Below are 25,293 nucleotides of genomic sequence, written 5' to 3'. Positions count from 1 at the left end.
TTAGTTGCCCATAGCAACCACTCAGATTCCACCTTACATTTTCCAAAGGAGCATTGAAAAATGAAAGGTGGAAGCTGATTGGTTGCTGGGGGTAAGTAAACCACATTTCCTTTGCACCAGTTTTGATAAATCTCTCCCTAAGTGTGTAAGTTGCAGAACATTTCAGAATGCAATGAATACAGTATATTCATAGAGATGCAGAAAGCCTCTAGATTTTGGGATGCAACTCGGCCATTCATTTTTTTTCTTGGCTTCAAGCAAATATTGCTTCTCTCCTTATGTGGCTGTATAGAATACACACATGAATGATGTGCATGGCTGAAACCTCATTGACAGCTGCTCCCCAAATACTGTCGTTTGTGTGCATTACCTGTCTACCCCCTCCTTCTGTCTCTACATCATGGAGCTGGCGCAGTTTAGATGGAATCCAACCTGGTGTAGAGCCAGGGTAATGGTGCAGCTGGATAAATGTTCGGTAGGGTTAGCGTGTTATACAGACGTAGAAAACATTAAAGGGGTTACGTACCATTTTGGGGGGGGGGGGGCATTAAATGCTGTTGCAACAAACTTTAAATTGAAAAGGTCCAGTGAAGGTTGTTGGAGTAGTCTACATGTTGGGCCACTTTCACACTTGCGGCAGAGTGATCCGGCAAAACGTATGCAACTGATGGCATTAGTAGGACTCCTCAGGATCCTGATCAGTAAAAAAAATGCATTTAAATGCCGGATCCGTCTTTCACGTGTTATCCGGCAAAACGGATCCGACATTTATCTTTACCTTTTTTTTTCGGTCTACGCATCTGGCATTCCGGTATTTTGAATGCTGGATCCGGCACTAATACATTCCTATGGAAAAAATGCCTGATCCGGCATTAAGGCAAGTCCTTTTTTTTTTTTATCCCCGACTGAGATAAAACCGCAGCATGCTACGGTTTTCTCTTTTTACCTGATCAGTCAAAACGACTGAACTGAAGACATCCTGATGCATCCTGAACGGATTACTCTCCATTCAGAATGCATGGGGAAAAAACTGATCAGTTCTTTTTCGGCATTGACCCTTTTGACGGAACTCTGTGCCGGAAAAGAAAACCGCTAGTGTGAAAGTACCCTTAAGTGCCAAGTTATCGATTGCTAGATTTGTATGTGCTTTGATATTACATTGGACTATTGAGCTTCTGGAGCATCTCTGTCAGGGCTTGGATCTAGGCACTTGTCAGATAGTCTCAAGGTTGTGGTGATTGTATAGTCTCTGAAAGGACAGGGGGAGCAGCGTCTCGTGTGACTGTACAACCCGTATAACAGCAACTTAGACCATTACTTCATACCAGGCAAATAGTGCAGGTCTGTGTCTTGTTTCAGCAAAGCCAAATGTGTTGTATTCTGGAAAATGGAAGATTTTCAATTTACCAAGATGCTTAAAACATTGAGCAGTTTCTGATCATTTTTCAGTGCCGTTCTTTGCCGAATAATCAGGAAATACTGCATTGTGTGTGATCAGCTGTGCTTGAGTCTTAAAGTGGCACCCCGCTTTCTGTGTTGGAAACCACAATATGTGCAACTTGCTAATATAAACGTATTACCGGTTCAGCCCTGATCCCTTACATTGTGAAGCCACACTATAGTCTTCTCCATGGACCAATGTCCTGAGGATGGCTGCTGCTGCGGGGGAGTGTCGCCAGATTCCTGTTAAGCTGGCCGTGCACATCGGACGGCTATCTTTCCCGACTCCCTCATACACTTCACATTTGGCGTGGCCAACCATGTATGTGTATTCTATGAAGAAAGCCACTTCCAGACGCTACTGGCGGCGGCTTATCCCCCAGGAGAACAAAAAGATTGAGCGAAAATATTCCTTTTGCCCATTCGTTCTCTCCCCCAGTATTATCGGTCAGGATCTCCTTATATACAGGTCCTTCTAAAAAAATTAGCATATTGTGATAAAGTTCATTATTTTCTGTAATGTACTGATAAACATTAGACTTTCATATATTTTAGATTCATTACACACAACTGAAGTAGTTCAAGCCTTTTTATTGTTTTAATATTGATGATTTTGGCATACAGCTCATGAAAACCCAAAATTCCTATCTAAAAAAATTAGCATATTTCATCTGACCAATAAAAGAAAAGTGTTTTTAATACAAAAAAAGTCAACCTTCAAATAATTCTGTTCAGTTATGCACTCAATACTTGGTCGGGAATCCTTTTTCAGAAATGACTGCTTCAATGCGGCGTGGCATGGAGGCAATCAGCCCGTGGCACTGCTGAGGTGTTATGGAGGCCCAGGATGCTTCGATAGCGGCCTTAAAGGGGTTCTGCACTTTTATTTAACTGATGATCTATCCTCTGGATAGATCATCAGCTTCTGATCGGCAGGGGTCCGACACCCGGGACCCCCGCCGATCAGCTGTTTGAGAAGGCAGCGGCGCTCCAGCAGCGCCGCGGCCTTCTCACTGTTTACCGCCGTGCCGCCCGCCCACTGACGTCACGACTTGTATCAACTAGAGTGGGCGCGGCTAAGCTCCATTCAAGTGAACAGAGCTTAGCCGCGCCCACTCTAGTTGATACAAGTCGTGACGTCAGTGGGCGGGCGGCCCGGCGGTAAACAGTGAGAAGGCCGCGGCGCTGCTGGAGCGCCGCTGCCTTCTCAAACAGCTGATCGGCGGGGGCCCCGGGTGTCGGACCCCCGCCGATCAGAAGCTGATGATCTATCCAGAGGATAGATCATCAGTTAAATGAAGGTGCAGAACCCCTTTAAGCTCATCCAGAGTGTTGGGTCTTGCGTCTCTCAACTTTCTCTTCCCAATATCCCACAGATTCTCTATGGGGTTCAGGTCAGGAGAGTTGGCAGGCCAATTGAGCACAGTAATACCATGGTCAGTAAACCATTTACCAGTGGTTTTGGCACTGTGAGCAGGTGCCAGGTCGTGCTGAAAAATGAAATCTTCATCTCCATAAAGCTTTTCAGCAGATGGAAGCATGAAGTGCTCCGAAATCTCCTGATAGCTAGCTGCATTGACCCTGCCCTTGATAACACAGTGGACCAACACCAGCAGCTGACATGGCACCCCAGACCATCACTGACTGTGGGTACTTGACACTGGACTTCAGGCATTTTGGCATTTCCCTCTCCCCAGTCTTCCTCCAGACTCTGGCACCTTGATTTCCGAATGACATGCAAAATTTGCTTTCATCCGAAAAAAGTACTTTGGACCACTGAGCAACAGTCCAGTGCTGCTTCTCTGTAGCCCAGGTCAGGCGCTTCTGCCGCTGTTTCTGGTTCAAAAGTGGCTTGACCTGGGGAATGCGGCACCTGTGTGCAGGAAATGGGCTACGCCTGTACACGGTGGCTCTGGATGTTTCTACTCCAGACTCAGTCCACTGCTTCCGCAGGTCCCCCAAGGTCTGGAATCGGTCCTTCTCCACAATCTTCCTCAGGGTCCGGTCACCTCTTCTCGTTGTGCAGCGTTTTCTGCCACACTTTTTCCTTCCCACAGACTTCCCACTGAGGTGCCTTGATACAGCACTCTGGGAACAGCCTATTCGTTCAGAAATTTCTTTCTGTGTCTTACCCTCTTGCTTGAGGGTGTCAATGATGGCCTTCTGGACAGCAGTCAGGTCGGCAGTCTTACCCATGATTGCGGTTTTGAGTAATGAACCAGGCTGGGAGTTTTTAAAAGCCTCAGGAATCTTTTGCAGGTGTTTAGAGTTAATTAGTTGATTCAGATGATTAGGTTAATAGCTCGTTTAGAGAACCTTTTCATGATATGCTAATTTTTTTAGATAGGAATTTTGGGTTTTTCATGAGCTGTATGCCAAAATCATCAATATTAAAACAATAAAAGGCTTGAACTACTTCAGTTGGTGTGTAATGAATCTAAAATATATGAAAGTCTAATGTTTATCAGTACATTACAGAAAATAATGAACTTTATCACAATATGCTAATTTTTTTAGAAGGACCTGTACAGCATGTCGGCCGAACCTTCTGTTCTCGGCTGGTTCGGCCAACAGTAAACTAATCTTCGTGGGAGCCTCCTCCGAAAATTAAGCACAGCGGGTCTGTGGAAAAGGCTATAGTGACAAGGGAGTGTGGCCTCACAATGTCAGAGACCGGAACTTGTATTAATAGGTTGCATCTATTGCCACAGATCTGTATTGTTCCCTTGTCATTGCATGTCTATCATCAGATGGATGTTTCAGGATGGAAACGCATCTGACGCCCCCCCATCCATACTCCACACTGCGTGTCAGTCTTTGCTTTAGCTGTGCTTTTTGCTACCAGCTTTCTAACCTGCCGCAGGACTACATACAGGGGTCGGTATATTAGTTGTACAGGCAGCGGCTGCACACAGACCAGGTCTGAAATGGTGACATCTGTGTACAGAAGGTGGCGCTACTGAACACATGAGGAAAAGTGGAGCCAATGTCTATAACGACCAGTAAGGTTGCTTCTTTCACTTCTGAAATCTGTCTGGTTGTAATTGTCAACCTCGTCACTTCTCCTTTGCAGCAGTTTTGAGAAGTCTGTTTAGTGTCAGCACCTTTTGGTTTTTAGAGCTGGTCTGTGTGCATCCAGATGGTAAATCTAGTAAGAGCTTCCAGTAGCATTTGCTTTCGATCCTCAGTATTTAGGCCAGGCATGGGCAGCGTTCGGCCGGACAGCCGGTACTTTTGCCTTAGTTTTGAGGCATGTGTCCAGACGTTGCCCATCCCCTGGACACAGTCCTCTTCTTGTGTCAGGTAGGCAGGTGGTTATGTTTCCTTATGCCATGTAGCCATGGTTAGGAAGCTGCAGTCACAGGGCAGGTCACGAAAAGGTTGACCATGTCGGCAAGTGAAATTGTGGTTTGTATTAAACCAGATTCCAGTCCGGTTGGCAATCTGCAATCGTTTGGTGCAGAGGAGCCGGCCTACTCCACTCGGAGGGTGACCCGCAGCCAGCAGCAGCCCACCCCCGTGAGTCCGAAAAAATACCCGCTCCGACAGACCCGCTCATCGGGATCGGAAACCGAGCAGGCTCTGGACTTTTGTGACAGAGGTACGGGGGTGCAGCCGAGCTTCCACTACTGCCGGACGCGCGCTCTCACGTCATGGTAGATGCACGCTGGCTGTCTGTTTAGCTGTGACCCTGTAGAGTAGACTCTTCTTTGTGTGCTTTCTGCCAAATGGAACTGCTGACGGGTACTAAACCATTTCTTCTGTCTGCCGTAGATGCCAAAAATGCTGGGGATCATGACGAATCCCCTCCTCGCACTCCTACCGGAAACGCACCATCATCAGAATCTGACATAGACATTTCAAGCCCCAATGTATCTCATGACGAGAGCATTGCAAAGGACATGTCCATGAAGGACTCTGGCAGTGACCTGTCGCACAGACCTAAACGAAGGCGGTTCCATGAAAGCTACAATTTCAATATGAAGTGTCCCACCCCTGGCTGCAACTCTCTAGGTAACGTCTTATGCTTGTTTGCATCAATGATATGAATGCCAGTTCTAAGACCAGTCCGATAGCTGTGTTGTGACCACACTTGTCCGGTGGAAATGCAACTTCGGGGGCAAAGACACTCATGTGTACCATCACCACGTACCCTGCTGGACATGAACTGATGGGGAACCGTTTTTTATTCTGGATAGGTCATTGGTATCTGGTCAGTGGGGGTCTGACACCCGGGAGCCCTGCTGATCAGCTGTTTGAGAAGGTAGCAGCAGTCCCAGTAGTGTCTCGGTCTTCTCTCAGGCTCACCAAGCACAGTGCCGTACATTGTATAGCAGTTGTGCTTGGTATTGCAGCTTATCCCCATTCACTTCTGGGTCTGAGCAGCACCTAGGCCATGTTACCAATGAATGTGACGTTGCATAGCCTAGGCAAAGCTGCAAGATGACCGTGGTGCTGCTGCGAGAGCCGGTGCCTTCTCAGACCCCCTATCAATCAGACATTGGTTAAAATATCTTGGAAAACTCCTTTAAACATTTTTTATTAAGTCCTGCCTGACCCTGCAGTTTCATTTATACCGGACAACCTTAGTGGTTTTATTTGCTGACAGCAAGCAGGAATCTTGAAAGTGTTGAGTAATTAAAACAAAGTATATTTTAAAGTTGCATATCTTTTCATTATGCACTTATTACACTTGGGAAATGGCAATAAGCATAAGGACGATGTAATCCATGTCTTGTCTGTGTTTCTTTAATAGGACACCTCACTGGAAAACACGAGAGGCACTTTTCAATCTCTGGCTGCCCTCTATACCACAATCTGTCTGCAGACGAATGCAAGGTAACCCTTTTATTGTATTCAGCACCCCATTACTCACAGCACATTGTGCAACGTGAAGGGGTTTGTCGTCTTGTTGTATGTGTGTTTGTATTCCTGAAGAAGGCTGACCTGACCCATCCATGATTGCTTACATTTACAGAATTGTGATGAATTTCAGGTAAGAGGACAGAGTCGTGACAAACAGGTGGAAGACCGAATGCTTTCCCACAGGCAGGATGAGAATAACAGGCATGCCACGCGGCACCAGGTCAGACTGTCATACTTTCTTTATACATTTAATTATGTCCAGAAATAATTTATGCAGTCCTTATACAAGAGATGCTGTTTGTGCCTCTTGTAAAGCCTGGGCGCTCATGACGTTCTCCACTATTGATCGCATGGGATTCAGTTCTGGGCACACTATATCCCAATAGATACTAACATTATGTATGGACTAAGCCCTCATTCTGATGTGATAAGATCTGAGACTCTCGGCCAATATATTTTATATACAGTGACTAGGTGATCTCAGTCCGGCAGGTCCTTCTCTAAACCTATCTATGCCATTGGGCATACTATATCCCATGTAAATCTGGCCCCCAATACGTTGTATTGAGTGACAGAGAACAGTCTCCGTCTTCCTAGCTTGTATTGTTAGAATGACTTTACTTGTGCACTATCGCTTGTGGTTGTGTTGGACTAGTAGGTCATAGGCGTGACGTTAATTCTTGTCTGTCTTTACAGGCTCCCACTGAACGTCAGCTCCGATACAAAGAGAAAGTCACTGAAATGAGAAAGAAGCGCAACTCCGGCTTAACCAAAGAACAGAAGGAGAAGTATATGGTAATGTATGAAATACAATGGCTAGCAATTCTATAGACTACCTAAAGTATTTAGGCATGGCCATCACAGGCCTAGGCAAAGTATATAAAGGTCTGAAATAACAGACATTTCATATACTTTGCCTAGGCCTGTGATGGCTAACCTCCGGCACTCCAGCTGTGGAAAAACTATGACCCCCAAGATGTACACTTGCTTGGCTGTTCTCAGAACTCCATAGAAATGGTTGGAGCATGCTAGGAGTCGTAGTTTCACCACAGCTGGAGTGCCGGAGGTTAGCCATCACTGCCCTAGGCATTGTGTATAAAGCCTAAGCAATAAATAGACTGACGAGTACTGTTTAGGCAAATTATGAAATTTATTTAAGTTATAAAATGTTAAGCCTTTATTGATGCGAAAACATGATAGAAAGAGATGCAAAATAAACTACACTTAATGTTGTAAAAAATCAGGACAGAACTTTGTACTGAAAAGCAAGAGAAAGAGACCAGTATTGTCCTCACTTGTTGCAAAAAGGAAGGCTTGAATGGCATTTTGAATTGCACTTAAAAGATTTTAAAACTGAAGACCGATACTAAGCACAGCCGCAATACTATGTAAGGCGCTCTGAGAACGCTGCAGTGCTCACAGGAGCGCTGGTGCCTTCTCAAACAGCTGATTGGCAGGGGTCCCGGGTGTCAGATCCCCACTGATCAGATACTGATGACCTATCCAGAGGATTAGTCATCAGCAGTGATGGCCAGTTTGCCCGCGAACACATGCGGGCTGCAATCTTACCTGTGCATCGCCGGGCCTGTCAGTTAAGTCCTTACCTGTGCGCGAGCCGGTCTGAAACAAATGCGGTCACCGGGGGCAGGCAGTTCAGAGAACAGCCCGATGAAGGCCCCCGGAGGCTGTTCTCGGAACTGCCTGCTCCCGGTGACCGCATTTGTTTCATACCGACTCGTGCACAGGCAAGGACTTGCCTGTTCGTCGCCGCACTTGTCAGTTAATAAGGCAGCCCGCATGTGTTCACGGGCGAACACTGCGAACTTGCCATCATTGGTCATCAGTATTGAAGGGTTTCTGTCATGAGAAATAACATTATGTAGCTGACTGACATTAGAGATGTGCTAATCTCAGCAGTACATAACAGTATGCTTTATAACTCTCTGCCTGCCGCCGTTCTCTTAAAATAAAGACTTTTAAAATATGCTAATGAAGCTCTAGGTGCTATTAGGGCGTTGCTTTAGCACCTAGAGGCTCGGTCTACGCACCCTTTGGCACGCCCAGGTCCAGTTGATTGACTTTCGAGTTCTCCCCAGTGTCCCGTAATTCCCGCGCCATCCCTTTTTAGTATTCGGCGCAGTGAGTGAAGGACGCGCTCCTGCTGCCGGCTTCCTTTCTTCGGCGCAGGCGCAGTGAGGAAGCCAGCAGCAGGAGCGCCTCCTTCACTCACTGCGCCTGCGCCGAATACTAAACTGCAAAAAAAAATAAAAATTAGACCCTATCTGGGAAAGGATTAACAATAAACAATCAAATAGCTACAAGCTAATATCCTCTTGTCCCAGATATTAAAATATAACTTAATAAATTGATTAAAATAGTATAAACCTATTAGACTATTAGAGGTGAGCAAAATGTTGTGGGTTAAGACTAGCTGATACTCATTATTGGCGCTATATATCTGCATAATTGTACAACGTTGTTTCTAGAGGGTGGCTGGGAGAGAGTCAAGAGTTGTAATTCGATAAACCTCCAGGCAACCGACACCCACTTTAATGACATCCAGCAATTCTCACATCACAAAGGTAATTTATACTCCATTTGTGGCGTTCCGCTCTCGATGCTGCCCAAACCCCTGATGAAGCCAGACTAACTGGTGAAACATGTTGGGGGGCAGACTTGGGTTTTAGTTGCTGATCTCTTATGGAAACGTGCTCTAAAGTGATAGGAAATATCCTCATATACGTGCATGTTTAGGAGTGGATGGTGTGTGCAGTGTGCACCACAATCAGAGTGGTGGTGTGGGGAAGTGCACTCCCAGCCACCATCTAGAAACTACGGTGTACAATTACGCAGATATATAGCACCAATAATGAGTATCAGCTAGTTTTTTTCATACTTATAATAGTCTAATAGGTTTGTTTTATACTATTTTAATTAATTTATTTAAAAGTTATATTTTATTATCTGGGACAAGAGAGGATATTAGCTTGTAGCTATTTGACGGTTTGAATACTAAAAGGGACGGCGTGGGATTTGCGGTGCACTGAGGAGAACTTGAAAGTCAATCAACTGGATCTGGGACGAGCCAAATGGTGCATAGACTGAGCCTCTAGGTGCTGAAGCAACGCCCTAATAGCACCTAGAGGCTCATTGGCACATTTTAAGTCTTTATTTTAAGAGAACGGCGGCTGGCAGAGAGTTATAGGCGCTGGGTGATTTTATAACTCTGTCGCTGTGTGACAAGCTCTAGAAAGGAGTATTTTCTACTTGTCTGGTTTGCCTTTAGGCAATATATAGAATGCCTTGGAAATATGTGAAATTAAGCGTTTCATACTTTGCCTGAATACTTTAGGCATTCTATAGAATTGGCTGTAATGTGTACATATTGGCTCGCCATCTGTTATGAATTTGGTTTGGTCCAAACAAGTGCCACTATATTTGCAGGAACATAGACAGACCTATGGTAACACAAGGGAGCCGCTGTTGGAGAACCTTACTAGCGAGTATGACCTTGAGCTTTTCCGAAGGGCCCAGGCCAGAGCTTCTGAGGACTTGGTAAGGAACTTGAGGCATCCTGATTTACATTTTACGAGATGGGTCTGAATATAAGATGTTAATGTATACAGCTACCACCTTTTAAAGAGGACCTTTCACCTCGATATCCTTAATCTAATTATTATCCTACCTTATAGTGCGGCCCCCAGTGATGTCTTAGTACTTTTGTCTTTAGAAAAAAAAAGAAAAAGTTGAAAGTTTATCCGCTGTGGTCCCCGTACCTTTTGGCGCCTCATATGCTAATGAGGCGACTCGGTTATACTAGTCGTGGACTTGTATTTCTCCTGGGCACGGTTATCTTCTCCCTGGCTGCAAGCGCATCCAATAAGAGCGCCCTGCTCTTAGCCAGGGAGAAGGAGCTGCGGTTCGCTTAGGATAATATTTAGATTAAGGATATCCAGGTGAAAGGTCCTCTTTAAAGTGGCACAAATCTGACCGGCCATGGGGGAAATATTTTTTCCCATGAAGACGTGTTTCTAGTCATCTAGTGCACATTGCACATATGGATTTCTTATATGGCAGGCATTTTGTGGACTTTTACTGATTTTCATTATTTTATTTTTTTTTCCTCATGGATTCTGTCTATTCTTATAATGTCCTTTTTGGTAGGAGAAACTTCGGTTACAGGGTCAAATCACAGAAGGAAGCAACATGATAAAGACAATAGTGTTTGGCCGATACGAGCTGGACACCTGGTATCACTCTCCTTATCCTGAGGAGTATGCCCGGCTAGGACGGCTGTACATGTGTGAGTTCTGTCTTAAGTACATGAAGAGTCAAACTATCCTGCGCAGACACATGGTGAGTAGGAATCGCATGCCCATTGTGCATTCCTTTTGTGTAGCAAACGTGTTCTGAAAGGTAATCTTGGTCGCCATATGGGAATTTTCCATTATGGACTAACCCATGCTTTATTACATGATGTAAGTTAGTTGAAGGGTTGACCTGTTAGGTCATGTGTGTTTTATTTATTTTTTTAGCAAAGTTTGATTGTCTCCGATGGAGGTTCAGGGAGGTCTTTGATCAATAATGTTCAGTTTTGCTGAGTAGTGGATTTGATATCGCATGACAGGCTAGGCAGTATATATAGGGTGTCCAGGAGATGCAATAAGTTATAGGGGTTGTGCAGCCAGTACATATTTATGTACTGGATAGGTCATCATTGGGGGTCTGACTCCCGACACTGCTGCCGATCAGCTGCTTGAAGAGGCGGCGGCGCTCTTGCACATGCTGCTTAGTCTTCAAGATTACCCTGTGCATCGTCTGGCTTGCAGCAATGGTGCAGTTTAATTATTAGTGCATGTGCCATTCAAATGAGTGGAACATGCACTTGTAATTACACTGCACCGCCGAGACGATGCAAAGTATAAACTTGAAGAGGAAGTAGCGCTTGCAAAAGCGCCACCTCCTCTTCAAACAGCTGACCGGTGGGGATGCAACGAGTCGGATTTTGATGACCTATCCAATGCTGCACAACCCTTCTAACTGCTGAAAATATCCCTCCATGTTATTGCTGGGGGAAGCTACTGCGGCTCATACATTTCATGTGGTAATGTGCATATAACATATGGATGGGCCAGATCTGCCAGAGACGCAGTCCACTCTGTCGTATAGAGGGGCGTCCCCAATAATATTGTAATGTATAATGCTAGAGATCAATATCTGATTGTGTGTGTTTTTTTTTTGTATGACTGAGATAAGATGAAACGCTTAGTTCAGACTTGAAAGCTTTTGGGCAAGAGGTTTCCTCATGGACTGCCAGTCAGGGTATCTTAGTCTGGTCTTCCATCTCCTAGCCAGTTCTTCCTTTTGTCTGCAGGCGAAGTGTGTGTGGAAGCATCCTCCTGGAGACGAGATCTACCGCAAAGGATCCATCTCCGTTTTTGAAGTAGATGGCAAGAAGAACAAGGTTGGCATTGGAGTTTAACGACTTTGTCATTTAGGCCTCTCATTAGGCGCTCACTGTCACGAGAAACGGCAGTACTAAAATCTCATCACTGCTGGATGATTAAAGATGTTGCTGTAACGTTTCTGCTTCCAGATCTACTGCCAGAACCTGTGCCTCCTCGCCAAGCTCTTCTTAGACCACAAAACCCTTTATTACGACGTTGAGCCTTTTCTGTTTTATGTCATGACGGAGGCAGACAACACTGGCTGCCATCTCATAGGCTATTTCTCAAAGGTAGGATTTCCAATCGGTTTCTTTGACCGTGGTTGCTTCCATACCAGTGAATAGATATTGGCGGAAATTATAGAGTGCCGTAAGTCGTCATATGACCACTTAGTCTGTAGACTCCAGTGCCCATACATGATGGTGACTGCATCCAGGATGACTTGACCTTATAAATTTACTGTATACATAAATTATGGATGTGTGTCCTGCTTGGAAAACCATTTAGGGTGACCTCAACAGGGAGCTTATTTTAAAGGGAATTGCCCAGGTTTCAAAAAGATGCCCATTAAAATTTGTGATATCCACCCATGTGAAATGCAGAGCGATCCCTGACAGACCCTTTAACAGTTGGTGTACAAAGTCACCTCGGCACTGGTCATAGTTGTACTGTTGCTGCTGTGGCATAGTGGCTTTTCTATTCTACCTCAGACCTAGCCACCATACGACTACACGTGTTTTACAAGGTACCCGTATAATAATTTTTTTTTTTATTTTGCATAAATGGCTCATGTGGATGATGAAATCGTATTTGCTTTGCAGGAGAAGAATTCTTTCCTGAACTACAACGTGTCATGTATCCTGACTATGCCACAGTACATGAGACAGGGATATGGGAAGATGCTCATAGATTTCAGTAAGTGTCTGGGCTGTAGGTTTTCCTTCTGGCCTTTAACAGTTGTTAGGGTACCTTGAACTAAATCTGTGTGTCTTCTTCCAGGTTACTTACTATCCAAGGTAGAGGAGAAGGTGGGCTCTCCAGAACGCCCGCTCTCTGACCTTGGCCTAATAAGCTACCGTAGTTACTGGAAGGAAGTTCTGTTACGATACCTGAACACCTTCCAGGGCAAGGAAATCTCTATTAAAGGTAGGAAATCTATGGCTCTACTATTGTGTATCCTTCATAGACTGTCACCAGGTTACTACATAACAGACGTTTCCAGTTATTGAGAACGTGTCACTTTTAGTAAAATCAGTATTTTTTTTTATTTTTTATTCCATACCCCCAGAAATTAGCCAGGAAACCGCTGTGAATCCTGTTGATATTGTAAGCACCCTGCAGGCTTTACAGATGCTGAAATACTGGAAAGGAAAACATCTTGTACTGAAGAGACAGGTAATATGAAATATGAAATATTTATTCCTGCATCAGGCACATAAAATAGATCTGTGCGGCCATGTTCACACTCCAAAGGACATGTCGGAAAATTCCAATATGTTTGCTGTGCTGTCTATGGCAAAATCCCAAATGTGACCCTTGGATTTGTGCCACAGATTCGTAGTTTGTCATGCTGTGGATACAACTGCAGATCAGCCCCACCAAAATTCACATTAAATATAAAAGGGTTATCCAAGACCTTTAATGCACATGCCTGGGCCCCACACAGAGGTTGTACTTACCTCGCTCAGCGGCACTCGTGTCGCTTCTGATTCCAGCATGGCCGTCTCTGCATCTCCCGGTCGTGCGGATGAAACCATCTGGCGTCAGGGGGGCATCTAATAGCAGGCCACAATGGGAACGATTCTCCTCACTTCCTGAAACAGGCGTAGAAAATGGTAAATGAGACTGGCCTGTCCCCTGCCCAAACCAAGCCAACTTTTTTTTAGACCTGGCATGAGCAGAGAGAAGTTGCAGATTGCGGCGCTACTAGCTTGTGTTGCAATCTGTGCCTGAAATGTGCTTAATATAGGCGTATTTCAGCTTAATAAATGGCCCCCTTAGTATCTTGCATTCGGTCTTTGTATTTAAATGCAGTATCCCAACTCCTCAGTGCTCTGTATCTGGGGTGTAGTGAGCAACATCACAAATCGTGTACGGCAGCGACTTGCTGCCTGTCGATTTAGTAAGGGTATTTTCACACTTGCGGCAGAGGATTCCGGCAGGCAGTTCCATCGCCTGAACTGCCTGCCGGATCTGGCAATCCGGACGCAAACCGATGCATTTGTCAGACGGTCCGGATGCGGATCCGTTTGACAAATGCATTGCAATACCGGATCCGTCTTTTCGGTTGTTCTAAATCTAAAGGTCTGCGCATGCGTGGATAGGAAGAACGGATCCGCGATAAAAGACAATTGCAGAGCAGCAAGCGGCACAAATGGACCTCATGACCAATCCGGAATGCACCAGCCGCGATAGGACCACCGATCCACAGCAGTCCCATACGACGTTTCAGATATGCAATAGCCTTTATCAAGTATACTTGATAAAGGCTATTGCATAGCCGAAACGTGGTATCTTTTGGGGTGTACACTCTTGGGTCCCAATAAATAGTCACACCGGACATGCTGCTGTGAACCTTTTTATTTTCTACCAGGAAGAACGGATCCGTCAATACGGAAATTTTAATGCTGTATCCGGCACTAATGCATTTCAATGGAAATGAATGCCGGCAAGTGTTCAGAGTTTTTTGCCGGAGAGAAAGCTGCAGCATGCTGCGGTATTTTCTCTGGCCAAAAAACATAAGAGACTGAACTGATGCATCTTGAACGGAAGGCTCTCTGTTCAGAATGCATTAGGATAAAGCTGATCAGTTTTTTTTTTTCCGGTATTGAGCTTCTGTGACGGAACTAAATACCGGAAAAGAAAAACTCTAGTGTGAAAGTACCGTAAGACCTATGCCTCCCTGCCGTAAGAGGTCATAAAAAGCTGAGACTATATCAGAACAATAGTAGATAAAATGCACCATGTTGATAAAGTACCTGTGTTATGGCTTCAGAAGCTACCTGGGTCTTCCCCAATGTATTGTAATGTGGATAAAATGAAATTCTTGATTAGTGGGTTAGGTTACAGTGGAAGTCAACATTTCCACCAGATAGCTTCTATAATGTAGCATTTATTTTCTTCATACATAAAAAAGTAACAAAAGCTAACACTTCAGCCTCAAAAAGCTTGGAAACTTTGACTTCTGTGGACTGATACTATGGTAATAGTTGAGGGGAGTAGAGCTGGAGGTCTCGCAGATTTTAGAGTTAGTAGCGGTCACATCTAGAATTGCCATGTCTAAAAATTCATCCATTGATTAGTGTCACATTCGTAAACGTCTCCCCAGTTATTCAGCATCCTGTTCTGGTCATGTTTCCTGCCTAGCTAGGCAGATGGGCTATTTAGGAGTCTTGATAACCCCTGCTTGCTTTACATATGTGGCTAAAGGTTCTGGCAGGAGCCTCAATCGGATTTCAGCAAAAAACAAAATAAAAACAAATACTTGATATTTTGTCCACCAGAATGCCGATAATCCATGCCAATAACCCAACTGGCCCCATTATAGTCAATGGGGATGAGTCTGGAAGTTTGCCGCAGATGTAAACTTGGCCTTACTGTTTTTTGTTTGTTTTTTTTTCCCTTCAGGATTTGATTGACGAATGGGCAGCAAAAGAAGCCAAAAGAAGCAACAGCAATAAGACGATGGATCCGACCTGCCTGAAATGGACACCCCCCAAAGGAACATGAACCCTTTTAATATTCCAGACCCACAATCTGCAGTCTCCTCAGTCACCTATTGTGTTTCTTATATGGAATTACAACAGGTTTTCTCCGCCAAACTCTTCTTCCCATGGTAAACTGCACTCCACCCATGGGGTCACCTCCAGCCTTCCTCATCAGACCGGTATCCGCCGATTCAGCTTATGAAATGGTTGGGTGATTCAGTAATGGGATGTACAAGATTACTGAGCATTTGTATCCACTTCCACTTTAGATAAAAGAAAGTGTCCTCTTAATGACACGTTTGAGCCACCAAGTGTCATTTTAATGTCTAGGGCTTCATGAATGTGGAAAAAGCTTGGACGGAGTAGTGAAATATGTATGGCTGCTTCCACCCTACATTTTGCAGTGAGGTAACAGTCGGAAGAATTTCCTGACAGATGCCAGTGTATAGGCTTCGTTGACCATAGACGTCTGTTATTTTTACTGGGGGCATCTGTAAGATGTAGCCCAGCAGGCCAGACTATTTTATATAGCAGGAAAAACTGGTATGCTGATGTATGCCAGCCCAACTGAGGCCAAAAAGAGTGTTAGTTAATGGCGGGCGTATGGATATGCCTAATGTGTGCGCTTGGGACTTTCCTGGTGCACAGGTGAATGGATAACTTTGCTGAAGTGTATACACACTGATCAAAACGGCAGCTCTAGATATCTGTATAGTCTCAATGCTGGAATATCCAACCGGGTTGTATGTGCCAAGCAGGATGCTCATCAACTTTTATCGTTCTTAAAGGGGTTGTCTCATCATGGAAAATGGGGGCATATCACTAGGCTATGCCCCCCATTGTCTTGTAGGTTTGGGTCCCTCCGCTGTGACCCGAACCTATATCGAGAACCGAGCCCTGCAAGTGAAGGAGGGCGCACTGCGCATGGGCAGCCACTCTCTATTTTCTATGGGGCCGGCAGAAATAGCTGGCTCGGCTATTTCCGTCGGCCCCATAGAAATGATTGGGAGCTGGGGCCACGCATGCGTGGTACGTTCCCATTCACTTCTATGGGGAGTCAGCTTGGTGGTGGCTGGACCGGAGTCCTCCAGCCACCACCTTGCGTGCTCCGTTCTCGATATCCTCCGTTCTCGATATAGGTGCGGGTCAGTGCAGTCTGAAAACCGGACTAATACATTGTCTGCTGTGCCAGCTGGATTCTCTGTGCAGGTCTGAGACGCACGTCACATGATCTTGTGGCACCAGAATAAAAAGCTCTCGCCGTACTACACGTACCTTTAGCAATGTTACAAACTGTGGGCCAAAAAAAATAATAATGCAGGATGGTTTATTGTCCTATAAGGTCCACCATCTGGTCGTGTCTAGCAATTCTCCTCTTGCTAATAGAAATATAGGAATAAACACAGTTTAGGGATATTGTAAGAGATTCCAGAGTGTGCAGGGTTAATCCCAGGTCCCCATCTCGCACAAGTTCTTTGCTGCAATGTTTTTAAGGAAACTGTTCAAGAAATAAGAAAATGGGTTTAAAACCTCTCCAGAAGACCATTGACCGGACCAGGTTTCCCGTGACACATTACACATCTTCTTTGAGAAGGCCACCCCCTAGAAGAACACTTTTCATTGCAATTCTGGGTGGTAGTCTCAAAGCTGATTCTCTATAGCTGCCATGTGTGAATGGGAACTTATTTCCCTTTCTGCAAGACCCTGGGCAGCGACCAAACTGGAATGCAAGTCCCCTAACAATACAGGTAAAATGTGCTTTTATTCAGCGGTCAGTTTTTCTGACTCAGAGCTTTAAATCCCATGCATGTTTAAAGAACCTTTACCTGAAGTAGATGGTGAGAACAAAGAGTCTCCATCTGGACGACCCAGCACATCTGTACATTAAATTCACTGAGAACTGTAATCCCTCACTTTACCTGTGGTGGTGCTGCAGGGAATTGAACAGTTGCTACCAGGTACCCCCCCCCACAGATTACAGCCGGCTGTTGAGGGTACCAACAAGCTGAGGACTTCTAAGCAGCTTGTCGTTGCAGCCTGTCCAAAGGAGTAGAAGCCCCTCATACTTGTACAAGGCTAGGCCAGGGCTCAGAACCTCCGCCACTCCAGCTGTGCTGAAACTACAACTCCCAGCTTGCACTTGCTTGGCTGTTCTTATAACCCTCATTGAAGTAAACGGTACATTTTGGAAGTTGTAGTTTCAGAACGACTGGAGAGCCGGAGGATGCTGATCCCTGTCCTAGGTGGTCACATCTAATATATGTGCTACTGGGAGGTTAAGGCCTCTTTCACACGGGCGTCATGTTTTTTGCCCGGATAAGAGGCGGGTGCGTTGCGGGAAAATGCGCGATTTTTCTGCGCGAGTGCAAAACATTGTCATGCGTTTTGCACTCGCGTGAGAAAAATCGCGCATGTTTGGTACCCAAACCCGAACTTCTTCACAGAAGTTCGGGCTTGGGATTGATGTTCTGAAGATTGTATTATTTTCCCTTATAACATGGTTATAAGGGAAAATAATAGCATTCTGAATACAGAATGCTTAGTATAATAGTGCTGGAAGGGTTAAAAATAATAAAAAAAGTTAACTCACCTTCTCCTCTTGTTCGGGTAGATGCCGGTCTGTTCTTTAGCTGTGGGCTGAATGACCTGAGGTGACGTCAGATCACATGCTCCAATCACATGGTCCATCACCATGGTGATGGAGCATGTGATCTGACATCACCACAGGTCCTTCAGCCCACAGCTAAAGAACAGACCGGCATCTACCCGAACAAGAGGAGAAGGTGAGTTAACTTTTTTTTATTATTTTTAACCCTTCCAGCACTATTATACTAAGCATTCTGTATTCAGAATGCTATTATTTTCCCTTATAACCATGTTATAAGGGAAAATAATACAGTGAATAGACTGTCACCTAGAACCCATGCGTGAAAATCGCACCGCATCCGCACTTGCTTGCGGATGCATGCGATTTTCACGCAACCCCATTCATTTCTATAGGGCCTGCGTTACGTGAAAAACGCACAAAGAGGAGCATGCTGCGATTTTCACGCAACGCACAAGTGATGCGTGAAAATCACCGCTCGTGTGCACAGTCCCATAGAAATGAATGGGTCAGGATTCAGTGCGGGTGCAATGCGTTCACCGCACGCATCGCACCCGCACGGAAAACTCGCCCGTGTGAAAGGGGCCTAAGGGGTTCTTCCCAGAAAAACTGCTGCCTCCCTGGCTGATGCCACACCACTAGAATTTCTACCGATGGCACTGTGTGAATGAGGCTGTAAGTGGCAGGAGGATGAAAGCACCTAGTATAGCTCCTATGAAAGTTGATGCAGGAGATATACTTTCTGTAACAGGGTTTTTACTTGTCAAAAAATATAGAATATATTGATGCAAACATATTTTTAAGACTTGAGCCTTCAATTGCGTATAGTTAGTCTCTGTTGTTCACCAAGTTACATTGTCAGTCTGCTTCTATTTTAAGGCTCCATTCACACATCTGCAATTCCATTCCGTTGCGGACCCATACATTTCTATGAGGCCGCACAATCTGCGACCCCGATCCGGATGTGCGGACCCGCACTTCCGGGTCCACAATTTCTATCATGAAAAAAAATAGAACATGTCCTATTGTCCGCAATAGCAGACAAGAATAGGCATATTCTCTTAGTGCCGGCAAAATGCGGAATGCACATTGCCACTGTCCGTGTTTTGTGGATCCGCAAAACACACACGGATGTGTGAATGGACCCTAAGGGGCTTGTCTAAGTTTAGAACATAGTCTTTTATTTGCCAGTAACGGTGCCACTCTTGCCTGTAGGTTGAATCTGGCACTGCAGCTTGTCTTCATTACAGGCGAGTTCAGTGCGAGAATCTCGCAGTGTGAGTTCCCGTTCTGACCTCTGCTCCTCTGACAGGATTGCACAGCATTATATTTTTTAATGCTGTGTCTCCCTGCCAGACCTTGAATCTACTGAATTGTTCTAATGTGATGCCATCAGTGTCATTTATTATACCATTCAGTCCTGTCAGAGGAGCAGTGGTCAAAACTGGAAATCGCGCTTGTACACGCAGCTTGTTTCTCACATTGAACTGGCTCATCTGAGTCTGGCCTAAGTTGGGCTGTGCACCAGTACGAGACCCAGCCAGTGAGTGAGAGCGGCATGGTTTCTGGCTAGTCCAGAAGCCGTAGCCCTGTGCTCCATATCTGCATCATTATCCACCATTCCTCCCAACTTATTGGATAACTGGGCGCCATGGGGTTTCTGTCAGTATCATAGGCAGGTCTCTGTGCTGCACAGAACTACTGGTGATCACCGCTGTTGCGTCCATGGCTTTAATAACATTCGGGCAATATGTTTATATATTCCTGCAGGATCCTATGGGACGATCATATGCCAGAAGAACAGCCATGCTAACAGTAGCTGCCATGTACTGACAGAGTGGTCACTAGTACAGGAAGTCCTTGAACGTTAGGTGTGGGAAGATTTCAGGAGAAAGCCCACAGCAGGGGGCGGTATTTACTCTTTTTTTATAGAAAATGGTTTTGGAAATGGAGTTCTGGCCAAGGAACAGGTGCTACATGCATTTTTTCTTAGTCCAGCTTTAGAGAAGAAGGGTCTACTTTTTAGTTTTCTGGAATTGCACCGCTCCTGCTTATAGGCTGTGTCTGGGATTGTAGTGCAAGTGCACTCACCTGAGAGTGATATAGATAGATATATATATTTTTATTTTTTTTACTGTGTAGACCAGGCATGCTCAACCTGCAGCCCTCCACCTGTTGCAAAACTACAATTCCCGGACAGCCTACAGAAGGGCATGGTGGGAGTTCTAGTTTTACAACAGGTGGAGAGCCGCAGGTTGAGCATCCCTGGTGTAGACGATCTACTTAGCTGGTACTGTATTACACTGCAGATTTTACAGCAGAAAAAAATCTGTGCGGAATAAAAACCGCATGTACAATACCCTAAGGCTGCATACACGTGGCTTCTGTGACATGCAGGCCATGTTATGACCATGGCTTAGGGCTCATTCAGATGGCCGTATCTGTTTTGCGGTCCACCTGATAACCGGCCATGTGCGTTATGCATTTTACAGAATGGCCAGCCCTATGATAGAAATGCTTATTCTTGTCTGCCAAAAAGGACAAGAATAGGACATGCTCTATCTTTTTTGTAGGGTTCGCAGAATGTTGGTAGATGCAGACAGCACATGGTCCGTATCTGCGGACAGAAATTTACGGTAGTCTGAATGAGCCCTTATGTGAGCGACACTCACTGCATCATAGTGGTCTGCTGTCCCATAAACACTGTGTTATTTGAGTACAGCACAGTACACCCGTGGTCAGGTTGAAACTCGCAGCATCATAAATCTCTATGATCAGTGAGTTCGGCTCACACGAGATGCGGCCTCTCCGGGTAAGGTGGCCTGCTTGTGGCCATGGGGATGCAGCCTAAATCTGTAATAAGTAGTCTGCCAGTCTTTGTAGGTGGCCTTTTACATCTGTCAGTCTTGCTGTCAATCCATATTGGATTACCTCACTGCCCCTCAGTGTCTCTTGTTGGGAACAGCAAGGATTGAGTGTTTGTTTTTCAGTGTGATAAGCGGTGCCAGAGAAGTCTATAAGCTTATCTCTTACATGTTCCCACCCTAGTAGAGCAGGGATGGCCAGCCTGCGGCTCTCCAGCTGTTGCAAAACTACAACTCCCAGCATGCCCAGACATCCTACAGCAGGGCATGGTGGGAGTTGTGGTTTTGCAACATCTGGAGAGCCGCAGGTTGGCCGTCCCTGTAGTAGAGTGTGGCGATTTGTCATCATGTCAGTAATTTTACTAGGACGTCCGTCTAACGTGCTTTGTCACAGGCATCTTGTAGAATTCCAACGGATGAAAATCTCTGCACAGCACGACCAAATATATATAATTTTATTTACAGTTTCTTTTGATTCATTTGCCTTTTTACCTGCAGTACCACTTATAACCTGTTTGAGAAGCCACACCTTTCATAGACCTCAATGCAACAGCGCCCACATTTGAGCGGTCACTCCATTTTGTTTGTAACTTGGTCTCCCCAACACGACCTCTTCAGTCAGTGGCACAGCTTGCTGTACTGGAATGGTTCACATACTTGTGAGCATATGAGCCATATCCGCATTTGAGTACACTTTATCTATTGATTGCTTAAAGGGAACCTGGCGCCGGGATTTTGTGTATAGAGCTGAGGACATGGGTTGCTAGATGGCCGCTAGCACATCCGCAATACCCAGTCCCCATAGCTCTGTGTGCTTTTATTGTGTAAAAAACAGATTTGATACATATGCTAATTAACCACCATAAAAGCACACGGCTATGGGGACTGGGTATTGCAGTCCCCATAGCTCTGTGTGCTTTTATGGTACAAAAACAAAACCAAAAACGTCCTCAGCTCTATACACACAATCCCGGTGACAGGTTCCCTTTAACTTCACAAGTCACAAAAGGGGTTACATAGGATGGGAAATACATGGCTGCTTTCTGCTGAAAACAGTGCTACACCTGTCCACAGGTAGTGTGTGGTACTGCAGGAACTCCATTCACTTCACAGGAGCTTAGCTGCAATACCACACATGACTGATGGACATGTGGCACTATTTCTGGAAGAAGCAGCCATGTTTTTACTAGTCCTGGACAACTCCTTAAAAGTAATTTCAAAAGTTAGTCCCCCCCCCTCCACAAACAGCGCCACTCTTGACCATAGGCTGTGTCTGGTATTGCAAATCGCCTTATTTCACTTAAATATTGCAGTTTTAACCCATGGAAAAGAGCGGTGCTGATCTTGTACAACCCTTTTAATGGTATTAGGACCCCAATGCTACTTAATTACACCACTCTTGGTGTGGAGGTGTCCTAATTCCCTCAAAATAACCATTGGTTGAATGGCCAATACTAATGCTGTATCTGTGTGTGTTCATTGCCATGACTCCATACTGCATCTGATCCGATTTACTGTAGCTTGTTGTTAGGAATGACTCCATACAGTGAATACGTGACCAGGAGACTGCAGTCCTGCCCCCACCATCGGCCAGGACCCGTTCCATGATGAAGCCCCTCGATGTGCAGCCTTGCCGATTACTTGCACTGGATACATAGACATTATTTATGTTCTCTGCTGTAGGCTGTTTTGTGAATTCTCTGTTAATATGATAGCAGTATAACGCCTACTCAATAAAGCATGCACTCTTCTTGCTTATAGTCTCCTGCGTCGGTCTTTATTTTATAATTTTGATATGCCCCAGGTTTTGATTGGTGGAGGACTTAGTGCTGATACCCCCACCGATTGCTAAAAGGAGGAAATAGAAGCACTCACACAGCTCTCTCTCTCTCTCTCTCTCTCTCTCTCTCTCTCTCTCTCTCTCTCTCTCTCTCTCTCTCTCTCTCTCTCTCTCTCTCTCTCTCTCTCTCTCTCTCTCTCTCTCTCTCTCTCTCTCTCTCTCTCTCTCTCTCTCTCTCTCTCTCTCTCTCTCTCCATAGACTTCCTATTGAGCCCATCTTCAGTATCGAGGATAGAGAGCGGTCTACTGATCAGCACTCAGATCTCTACTTATCAAAACCTTTGATATGTGGCTATGACATATCAACAGCTTTTTAAAAAAGTACAGGAACACTTTAAAGGGGTTGTATGAGATTTTGATGTTGATGGCCTATACTCGAGGTAGGTCATCAGTTTCAAATCAGTAAGAGTCCAACTGCCAGTGTCCGTGCTGATCAGCTGTTTGAAGAGGCCATAGCACTCCAGTGAGTGTTGCAAACTCTACCTAGGCCAGTGACGTCATGTTTGGCCACGTGGTCTAAGTGCAGCTCACTCAAATTCAAGTGAACGGGCTGGGATACGATACTAAGTCCAGCCAGTATCCATTGGATGGTGCTATGCTTGGTAGGCTGTGGCACTCACGCCTCCTCAAACACCTGATTGGCAGGGGTGCTGGGTGTCTGAATCCTGCCAATCTGATATTAAACATCCAGAAAACCATCTTTAGACCAATTCAAGCAAGCATATTCAGTGCTAGAAATCTGCTCTGTGTGTTCTATGACATGGACCCAAGGCATTACAGTGATTTATAATGCTGGGTGTTCCTGCCTGACCTAAACTTTAATGAGGGGGGGGGGTCTTGGCTTTTCATCCTGTTCCTTCTATTATGGGCTCAGGCACACAGCCGTAGCATACTTTTCCGTACGCCTCCCCAACGGCACTAAGCAGGAGGATACCCCGCCTCCCAGGGACAGGAAACAAAGTTTAAAAGCCTCCTCCCCTTTTACCTTCTCCAGTTGTTTCCTGTCCCTTGGGGATGGAGTAGAGAACTAGCAGGTGCTCCCGCTATCCTTTTGCCCAGCCTAGGGTAAGTATTACCTGGTATTCAGGAGGGCTGAGGCAGCGGAGTCCGGGGACGAGATGTGGTTCCCGCCGCTTGCTTCGGCGTAAGCCCTCTATTCAGGGCAGCAACGGCTCATTCTGGAGCCTACAGAAGGGACGGACGGCGCGAGACGCTTGGGCCTGAATTCTTGAGAGATTGTGGTCAAGACTCCCTAGCCGTACCATGTGACCCGGAAATGATTTAAAACGGCTACACGGAGATCCAGAAGCCGTTCAGAGCAACCTGGCGTTCGGGATTAGACACCGACGATGTTGCTCCCTGTGGAAGAGCTGTCCGACACCCCTAAGGCCCTCAGCCCGGTAAGCATCCTCTTGGGAGAGAATTTCTATTTTTTTCACTTGTGCCCTTATATAGGATTCACTGGTGAAGGTTCCCCACTCATCTCCTACTCCTTAGTTAGGAGTTGTCCTTTTGTATACTTGCAGAGCAGAGAGACTAGAACAGTGATGGTGAACCTCTTAGAGACCGAGTGCCCAAACTGCAACCCAAAACCCACTTATTTATCACAAAGTGCCAACACGGCAATTTAACCTGAACACCAATATCATATATCTTCCATGTACTTTATCATTTAGCTATAAAAACCTGCCTACATTCAATGTGCTGCCTGTGCTGTTCATAGCATGTCCTGCACTATTGAATGGCAGGCAAATTCTAAGGCATATTGGTACACTATAGACTTTCTCTAGGGTGCGGGTGCCCACAGAGAGGGCTCTGAGTGCCGCCTCTGGCACCCGTGCCATAGGTTCGCCATCACTGGACTAGAAGGAGTGGGAAAACCGCGCAGAAAAAGAAATGTGCAATTTGTAAAAAGCAGTTGGCAGGTCACAGTAAAAGACCTATCTGCCAGAAATGCACAGACAAGATCATGTCTGAAGAGGCCCCTTCCTTGGTGGACAATCTAAGAACCATAATTGGAGAAGAAGTCAGCTTGGCTGTTGAGGCTAAAATAGCCTCCCTACCCCAGAAACCTTCCACTTCTAGAGCTATTCCAGAACCCCAAATGGATTGGGACCTGGAGGTAACAGAAAACATAGATTCTTTAGAGTTGGCCTCTTCTTCGGAGCATGAAGCAGGCAGACCCCTGTGTACATTAGAAGAAACGGACTCTGCTAAAGGCATTTAGATCTACCTTAAATATTGAAGAATCAAAAGGGATCCAGTCTGTTCAGGATCAGATATTTAAGGGACTAGGTGATAGGAAAAAAAAAAAAAAGTCTTTCCGGTGCATGACAACATTAAGAAACTTATTTCGGATGAACGGAAAGATCCTGAAAAAAGGGCGGGTACATCTAAAGTATTTAAAAGAGAGTATCCCTTTTAACGAGGATGACTCAGCCCACTGGGACAAAACTCCCAAAGTAGATGCACCTATAGCCAGAATAAAAAAATAAATAAATCACTGCCATTTGAGGATATAGGG

The 25,293-nt window shown here is 45.4% G+C and overlaps 1 protein-coding gene across 11 annotated transcripts in view; it reads left to right on the top strand.

The window, feature by feature from the left end:
• KAT7 (lysine acetyltransferase 7) overlaps positions 1–17,846 on the top strand; it is a 42,622-nt gene extending 24,776 nt beyond the window's left edge. For 5 of the 11 annotated variants that reach the window (XM_044298751.1, XM_044298759.1, XM_044298754.1 and 2 more), the window contains exons 3-15: positions 4,865–5,041; positions 5,215–5,454; positions 6,197–6,279; positions 6,419–6,526; positions 7,003–7,101; positions 9,751–9,861; positions 10,471–10,662; positions 11,681–11,770; positions 11,903–12,043; positions 12,575–12,668; positions 12,753–12,899; positions 13,042–13,148; positions 15,381–17,846. In XM_044298751.1, the coding sequence (XP_044154686.1) occupies positions 4,865–5,041; positions 5,215–5,454; positions 6,197–6,279; positions 6,419–6,526; positions 7,003–7,101; positions 9,751–9,861; positions 10,471–10,662; positions 11,681–11,770; positions 11,903–12,043; positions 12,575–12,668; positions 12,753–12,899; positions 13,042–13,148; positions 15,381–15,482 (1,691 nt within the window). In that variant the 3' untranslated portion in view covers positions 15,483–17,846. The remainder of the gene's footprint in view (positions 1–4,864; positions 5,042–5,214; positions 5,455–6,196; positions 6,280–6,418; positions 6,527–7,002; positions 7,102–9,750; positions 9,862–10,470; positions 10,663–11,680; positions 11,771–11,902; positions 12,044–12,574; positions 12,669–12,752; positions 12,900–13,041; positions 13,149–15,380) is intronic. The other 6 variants (XM_044298755.1, XM_044298761.1, XM_044298762.1 and 3 more) reach the window with 3 other exon arrangements.
• Positions 17,847–25,293: the final 7,447 nt, after the last annotated feature.

Source organism: Bufo gargarizans, chromosome 6 (genome assembly GCF_014858855.1).
Source record: "Bufo gargarizans isolate SCDJY-AF-19 chromosome 6, ASM1485885v1, whole genome shotgun sequence".
In the NCBI taxonomy this organism is placed as follows: Eukaryota; Metazoa; Chordata; class Amphibia; order Anura; family Bufonidae; genus Bufo; species Bufo gargarizans.
Note: the sequence above shows the minus strand (reverse complement) of the source record. Positions and strands in the feature narration are given on the sequence as shown.